General features: G+C 33.6%; 1 protein-coding gene across 1 annotated transcript; it reads right to left on the bottom strand.

The window, feature by feature from the left end:
* Positions 1–2,710: 2,710 nt before the first annotated feature.
* Positions 2,711–6,201, bottom strand: LOC119639528 (protein FAM184A). Its single transcript, XM_038036962.1, has 4 exons — positions 6,060–6,201; positions 5,354–6,004; positions 3,003–5,069; positions 2,711–2,938 (listed from the first exon to the last, which is right to left on the bottom strand). The coding sequence occupies exons 1-4, from the start codon at positions 6,171–6,173 to the stop codon at positions 2,729–2,731; spliced, it is 3,042 nt and encodes a 1,013-aa protein (XP_037892890.1). The 5' UTR covers positions 6,174–6,201; the 3' UTR covers positions 2,711–2,728.
* Between the last annotated feature and the right edge of the window lie 2,409 nt (positions 6,202–8,610).

Here is an 8,610-nt window from a genome sequence, read left to right as displayed (position 1 = left end):
AAATAGCCAAGCGCATTTAATAAATTGTAAAGAAAAAAAATACACTCCAATAAGTTATGAAAAATTTAGAATTCTGCTTAATTCCATAAGCGAATCTGACATGTATAAACAAATGATTGTGAAACAAAAAAATGTCTACCTAAATGCCTTGATTGTAGCACTGATGTGCACCTGAACTATTATTACATTTTATCTTTTATTCGTGCGTTTAATAAATGATCGAAAAAAAACAAGGATCAATGTGTTTGCCTCAATCAAGAGGTGTTAAGAGGAAGAAGAATAATTTTCCAGTAGCTTATGAATTACGTGCACCCACATGCACCTACATCCCAGCTGTGTTGTGATTGTGCCGACGACGTAAGACGAACTTCCTACTTCCTTGCCGTGGACAGGAGCCGCCGAAGGAGACAGCCACGACATCGCGAGAGGATTGTATTGTAAGTTACTTTAGTTATTTATTCCCCTGTTGTTTTGTGTCCCCGATGAGTAGTTAAGCGCTACAGCTGCCACCGCTGTAGCTGAAAGGAGAAAGGGGGTGTGCATATGTAGGGCCGACGACCGACTGACTTACAGTGGACAGACAGACGGCAGACAACCGACGGGACTTTTCTTTTCTTTTTATTTTATTTTTATTTCTTTGTCAGAAAAAGACAAATACTCAGCCGGCAATGAAAGTAACGAGTCTCATGACACCTTACATAAGGAATTTAAGACCTTGTTAGGACCTATAAGTCCTAATGGTTCTACATTCATTTTTGTTTCCTTATTTTCTATAATTTTATTTAATAATTTATGTATTTTTAATAGAACAAATCATTTAACCCTTACTTTAACTTTGGATTTACCATTATGACTATCTTTCATAATATAGGGCTGACTAAATAATACACAACATATATTTGCTCATCTAGCCTCTCAAGGAACCCCTGCAGTTTTAATACCATTTAGCGTTTGTGCCTACCTCTGTGCCGACCTCTGTGCCTACCTTTGACTTATAAACAATTTCATATGTTTTCTTTTTAATTCCCGACATTTGTGCCTACTTTTGTGCCGACCTTCGTCTCTACTTTTGTGCCGATCTTTGTCCCTACCTTTGTGCCTACCTTTGACTTGTAAACAATTTCATATGTTTTGTATTGAAACTATTAGAAATATAATTTGCCCAGGTATATTAGCTAATATAATTGCTAATATAAATTTGCTAATATAATTGCGGAACACCTTTTATTAACTCTTCTAGGAAATGCCGGCCGATCAATAAGAATATCCCTAATTTGATTATTAATTTTTACACAAATTACGTTATTAGTATTAGAATCTGTTGTAGATATAATTGATTATGTTTTTGCTTTTTTAAGAACTTCCTATTCTAGCGAATTAAATTAATGTCAACACATTCAAATCACTCTTTTCACTTTGTAGATTATAGTCTTTGGCCTTTAACTGCTTCAATTGAAGGAATAACTACACTTTCTGGATTACTTGGATACGTGCTGTTTACGGTACTGGCAGGTAGCTCTTGGACATCAGTGCGAGCTCATTCTAAGGTAAATATATTATTTCATATTTCAATATTTATCGTTTATTCACTTATTTCTTTATTTTTGTTCTATTTTAGTTTACAAAAAATCCCAATCACCGCCTGATCACCATATGCTGAACAACAAGGAACAATTGTCCATTATATACAGTAAAAATATATATTAAAATATATTTTTATTATATATTACTTATTTACTTATTTCTACTTTGTTTCAAAATAAAAATGAAGTACAACTCTGCGCTGATCGCCTCATCGTAATGTAAGATTCGGTGTTTACCATTGGATAGAGAAGAATTTTGTGGTATATGAAACCAACTAACTAGAGTGATAATATACTTAATATACTTAATGTTACATATTATAAATTTAAACAATTCTCCCTCTATTACTACGTTACATCTACATCTACATTATGAATTACTGTCATTCGAGACGAAAAAATACATGGCAGCTCAAAGACAGGCAAAACTTTGTGAAGAATGGGCTTATGGTATGGAATGGGCTCGGTGGGGCCGAGCTAAGTGCGATCGTTTGTTTGTTGGTTGAGTGTTCAATGCGTGCTAAAATATCATTGTCGGAGGATTATCTCTGCAATCCTTCTTTACGTGAATCAGTAAAGGACTACTTAGCTCCTAGACCATTTTGACAAGACCTTCATTCACTTATAACCAGATATGGGCCTGCTTTGAAAATTGATTTTTATCTAAAATGGGATATGGGATATGGTGTGGAAGCATCGGAAGATAACATCTAACGTTTCTTTCCTTTTGTAAAGAATGATTAACTCTTTCTTATTAACACAACGTAACCTTTGTGAAATTTCTTAGGTATATCTATCTCACTTGAGATTTTATACAATATACGCATAGTGATTGACTGATTGATTAAGTGAATCAATGCGAAGTTATCGTTTAGATAATCCCGCAACATATTTATATCAATTTATAAATTAATATATGCCTTATATTGTAAGTAAGAATTGCATGTCGTGTGGAAAATTATAAAATTTCTTGTTTTTTAAACTCTTGTACAAATCATTTAATAGACGGAAATAATAATTACAATATTTTATGATGGAGAATTAACAACAAATCCATTTCATTTACATACACATATATATATAAAAACGAAATTACAATTAAAAATATTAAAAGTTAAAAAGTAAAAAATGCATATTTATGAACATTAATTCGAATTATTATTTTCTTTATTTTTACTATTATTATTATTGTTGTTGGTTGACAAAACTCGCCTATCGACTGATTCACAAACTTGATGATGATTTTGGGCCTTTAAATAAGCCTCTCGTTTTATCTGCGCTACTTGGATATCGTAATCGCGCTTCAACCGGTCGTATTCCTTGAGCATATGAGCTTCTTTATCTTCAGAATAGCGCTGAAATGTAAAAAGTTTATTAAAAAATTTAATAATTTTTTTTGTATATATGACAATCAATCACCTTATAATTGCGAGCTATTTTCTCTGCTGAACGATGTTTGCTCTTCCAGCTCTCGATTATAGTTTGATGAGCCTCTTGCAGTTCCTTAAATTTATTTTTCCACTCTTGCTCTACGTCATCAACAATTTTACGTTGTTCCTCCCATTGTTTCATGACTGCCTTCATTGATTGACGTTCGGCTTCAATTTGTGCTTGACGTTCTGTTGATTCCCTGAGTAAATCTTTGATTTTCTGCTTTTTTGCGTGCAATTCCTCCCGAAATTCTTGCAAAAGAATGCTTTGCTTTTCTAACATCTTATTACATTCGTCAGTCTTGTGTTTAAGAATTTCATTCATTTCCTGCCTCTCCGCTAATGCGGCTTGTTTCAGCAAATCCACCTCAAGTTTACGTTGCTGCAACTCAACATTCATATATTCATATTCTCTCTGTAAAATTTGATTTTGTTCTAAAGTTTGTTGAATTTTAATTTGAAATTTCTTTAACTTAGTCACGAAGATTTTGGCCATTTCATCACGCAATCGAGCCTCGATTCTCTTGATTTCGCTGCGCTCTAGCTCCGGCGAAGTAACGACGCTTTTATCACTGAATTGACGTTTCGGATGATTAGTGTGCGGTGGGGGCGATTGCTCCGAGGAACTGCTTTGGCTTTTTATATATTCTTCGAATTGTGTGGCTTTAATTTTCAATTCTTTAATAAGTATTTCCTGTTGTTTGCTTAATTTCAATTGTTCATTAAGTTCCGCGATGTGTGCTTTAGAGGCTTCTAATTCTTGCGTGAGATCGTCAATCTCTTTCTTCGATACAGAGTTGACATTAATTAACTTAAGATTTTGGATTTCGAACTTTGTTATTTCAGCCACGTAGTCCATACACTTGGCACAGCCATTGAATTCTTCTTTCTTGCTCTCAGAATGAGCTTTTTCCATTTTATCTCTCAACGTTGATAGCTCACGTTCATGGCACAATTTTTCTGTCTCCAATATCTTGGCCAGTTCTGAAGTTTTCACTTCCATTAAATGTAATGACCTTTGTAAATTTGCCACCTTTTCTTTCTCCTCTTGTAGTTCTTTAGTTTGATCGGATTTTAGGAATTTTTGTAATTCAAAGTTCAAAGCACCCTTGGCGTTTGATATTTCTACGTAGAGGTTCTTCAGACGATCACGTTCAGACTGCGCATCCTTTAGAAGTAATTTATGTTTTTCCAACTCCATGCACATACTGTCGGTGGTTGAATTTCGCTGAAGATTTTTATTTTCGGAAAGCAACTGTTCATAGTTTCTTTTAAGACTCTCATGTTCCTGCCTCAACTCTTCGAGATCAACTTGTACATTTTTTAAGGAAGCATCTAAACATTTAAGTTCTTTTTCCTGTTGGGCTTTTTCTTCATTCAGTAAATCTTTTTCAGTTTTTAAGGCTTCGTATTGCGTTTGTAAATTTTGTAAATCTTTTTTAAGACATTCCCCTTGATTGTCTTGCCGTTGGTGTTGAGCGTTCTTCAATGATTCATATTCTTCCTGTAATATTTTGAAGCGATTTTCCATGCGTATATTTTCTTCCTTTAATGTATTAATCTGTACTAAGTTTTCGTTTTCTTCTTGTCTCAGGCTATTTATCTCAGCGTGTTTCTCTTGCAACGTCTGTTGTAGTTTGCGTACTTCATCACGCTTTGCCTTTAAATTAGCCAACGCCCGATAAAGTTCGTCTTTCAGGCTACCAACACGCTCCACTGTGTTGAGAGGTGTACTGCCTATCAAACCTCCCTGAACTTGACTAAGTGGTCGCGGAGAATCTTCCTGATTATGCTGATGAAGTAAACTGTCCATAACATCAAGTTCAGCTGTTGTAGCATCAAGGCGTTCTTTTAGCCCTTTTATAGTTCGCTCCATAACCACTATTTGCTCTTCCAACCTAGTGACCAATTTTTGAAGGTTAACATTTTCTTGATAATAATCCGGTCTGGCTAGAAGGTCTTCATAACGCTTTTGAGCTGCATCCAAAGCTCTACTCAAGTCATTAATTTTGCTGGCTTTATCGCAAATCATAATTTCGTGGCTACTTTGCAAAGCCTGCAATGGTTATATACAATCTATATATTTATATATGTACATGTATGTTCTAAATAAATTGCAACAATAATAATAATATAATAGAAGTTTTTTCGATTCTACGTTATTCGTTTAGAATGGGGAAAGCACAGAGTTCCTTTCATTAAATGCAAATATCCTCGACCATGTTAAAAATTCCCTCGACCATAATAAACAATCTCCCCGACCCATAAAAATACCCCCGACCCATGATTAATGATGATTAATTGGTGGAAATGATAAATGATTATCTCAATTTATTTCACCTGATAGCGAGCATTCATGCTTTCTAACTCATTTGCCTTTTTATCGAATTTATCAGCCGTTTGTTCCATTTGCTGCTTCAGTAGCTCCAGTTCAGCCCGATGACGATCTTCCATTTGTTTCCGCTTTAATTCAGCATTATGCTCATTATGTTTGTTTTGATCCCTTTCGACCATATCATATTTACGTTGAACGTCCGCCAACAATGTCTGGCAAGTTTCTAATTTTCCCAAAAGAGAATTGTTTTCCGCCTCTAAAGTTTTACGTTCAGCACGCATTTTGTTAATAGTATTCTCCAAATTCGAACATTTTTCTTTACTTTCCACCAATAGCTCATGCGTATTATTTTTAGTCGCCAAGGTGCGATCTAATTCTGCTTCAGCAATAGCTAAACGTTTTTTCAATTCATCAGTTTTGTTGTACTCATCATTTAATAGCTTCTGACAATGTTCAAATTCCCTAGAACGCGATTCTAGCGTTACTTTTAAACGATGAATCTCCGCTTCAGAAACGACATGATCTTGATTCCCAACATCATCACGAATGATGAGCACAGGTTGATCAATTAAATCGCTCTGGAAATTTGTGGTCGAATCAATTGTACTTTCATCGTCTTCTAAATCGTCGAAAGCATTCTGAAGTAAGTTGCCCAACTGAAATAAGCTAAAATATTATAATTAATTTTATCTACAATTTTTTTATGCTTACTTCTTCATGACGTCTCTTTTGATCTTCTAAAGCCTCTTCTTCTAAACGTTCTAAACTCGTATTCACCTGTATAGGTCCCCCTCCTTGAAATATACTTAAACCATTTGTACTCATTGCCAGTTATTTTAATTTCTCATAATAAATTCCATAGCTCATTTAACATTCTACATTAATTTATTTTTCTTGGTCTGTAAATCAACAACCGAAGATTCGTAATGTTGCATAAAAAAGGTACAATGTGAACATTAAGGCGCCACACACAATGACGCCTCACTTTCGTTTTCGGGCTAAAAAGTCCCAACTAGTAAACACGAAGGACGGCCGTGCTACCATATTGTTTCACAATGAAATGTAAACAAAAACGTATGGTTGTAAAGCCAGAAATAAAGAAATCAACGTAAACGTAAACAACAATTTTATGAAAAATTACAATAAGAAAGCTAATATTATTTATTGATTTATGATAAAAGAGATTGAGCAGATATATGCAGATATGTATATATTAGATAATTTTGTGGGCGTTAATTGATCCATAATGATTTTTCATCCACTTGCTGTACTTTTCTTATGGATGCCTCGCTAAAATGTTGAAAACAAAATTCGACTTCTCCAAATGAAATCTAGTTTTCTACATATAATCAAAATATATTTGTGCTTCTTCTTATTTGCAATATTGTTATTCACAATATAGCAGATGGCACCCGTGTATGCCTACTCCATAACAAATAAATGGGTAAATTAAAAAACAAGACGGTTGCTATGGTTTGGTTCAAAACGGTAACTGCAATTGCACCATCCGATTCTCATCTCTTTCGTTCTCTGCAAAATTCATATAATAAATTACTCTCCCCTGCACTTGTTTGCCATTTGAGGTACAATATTCTCTTTTTTTACCTCTGACCAGGTTTAGCATAAATCATGTTTTTAACATAATACTCAGGATAATGCCATATCAAGAAGGCTAGGCTTATAGAAGGATTTTTAAAACGTAAATTATTCGATCGGTTCTCTCTCTCTCTCTCTCTATATATCCCTGATGTAGTTTTTAGTGTTTGCTTTCTGCTTTTTAAGAGTCTTTTATTTTAATCTCCTAGAGTTTCTGTATTAGATGGCTGAGTATATCAAAAAGAGACAAGAAAAAGGGAGGGCTAATGTGGCTGAAAATTCCGGTAAATTTAGTTAATTGCAGAACGTCTCACTATAAACATCGTAATACGGATGAATAAATTCAATATTTAATATTTTTAACATTTTTTCATAGTTAATTGAAGCGCTCATAATTGCATTTTGAAATTTTACTACTTTCGTTGTTTAATTTGAAGAAATTTTCTGCCGAAGCCCACCAGACACGTTTAGAATCTTGTTGTGATGTTGCTCCATCATACCCCAATTTTCGGTTTAATCAAGTTTAATATATTTTTGATGCGCAAGGCTGTGTAATTTTGAAGTGTTTAGAAATGTTTAATCAAGTATAATCAAGTTTAATACGGTTCTGATGGGCAAGGCTGCATAAATTTGAAATGTTTATAAATGTTTAGAAATGTTTAATCAAGTTTAATCAAGTTTAATATGGTTTTGATGCGAAAGGCTGCATAATTTTGAAATGTTTAACCAAGTTTAATCAAGTTTAATATGGTTTTGGTGCGCAAGGCTGCCTTATTTTGAAATAAAAGTAAAATTTGGTTACTTACTTATTGTTTAACTTCAAAAGAATAGTTTATACTTTCTTTTTCTTTTTTTTTTCATATTAAGATGTAAGAAAAAATTGTACACTTTTCTTTCTTTTTTTGATAAGTAGAATTTTATAGAATTTATTTAATTATACATAATAGCCACCAAAATTTAAACAAATGCTTATTCAAGTTTAATAGAAATGGAACATGATTGGCTTCAAATGACAGAGAAGGCTTGTCAATTTAACAAGCCTGGCTCTCAGATCTATAGAGACGCTAAAACTTTGAAGAAACTCTTTATCCAAAAACCAATTAAACTCGATTCAAATAAAACTAAAATGATGCGACGGTCAAAGGTTCTAACCAGTATAACGCACCTCGCCATTCAGAGCATCCAGTGGCGACTTGTTCGCTATTAGGTACCTCGTTATGGAAATTGAGTGTACGTAGGTTCCATCCGGAATATTTTGAATTAATAAAGCATCCAGTTTCTTATTCTGTTTCTTAGTTTATTAAATTCATACAAAACTTAATAAGGATGAATACGCCAACATAAGCGATCTCACGGAAGATTTGTATATAATCTTGGACAAGGCCAACAAATCATATGCTGCTACAGGCCGAACTCATAAAGATGCCGTCAAATTGCTATAAAAATTAAACTGCTATTCGTTTATTTATGATTGTTGATAAAGTTCATACAAACAAAATCATCTCCTATCAAAGATCTATTAAAGTAAAAAAAATAAATAAATAAAATTAAAATAAAATAAAAAGAACTATGATATTTTTAATAGTGCAGCGGTATATGCCAGTCGAACTTTGATTTATCAAGCGAGTGTTCGCAGTCCTTCACAATCCTCTCGAGCATAAAATGC

Source organism: Glossina fuscipes, unplaced genomic scaffold, assembly GCF_014805625.2.
Source record: "Glossina fuscipes isolate IAEA_lab_2018 unplaced genomic scaffold, Yale_Gfus_2 112, whole genome shotgun sequence".
Taxonomy (NCBI): Eukaryota; Metazoa; Arthropoda; class Insecta; order Diptera; family Glossinidae; genus Glossina; species Glossina fuscipes.
This window is presented reverse-complemented; position numbering and strand designations above follow the sequence as displayed.

Coding starts and splice junctions, on each gene's coding strand:
- LOC119639528 (XM_038036962.1), bottom strand. CDS start 6,173: ATGAGTACAAATGGTTTAAGTATATTTCAAGGAGGGGGACCTATACAG. Junction 6,005..6,059: donor AAAAGAGACGTCATGAAGAA/GTAAGCATAAAA, acceptor AGCTTATTTCAG/TTGGGCAACTTACTTCAGAA. Junction 2,939..3,002: donor AAATAGCTCGCAATTATAAG/GTGATTGATTGT, acceptor TTTACATTTCAG/CGCTATTCTGAAGATAAAGA.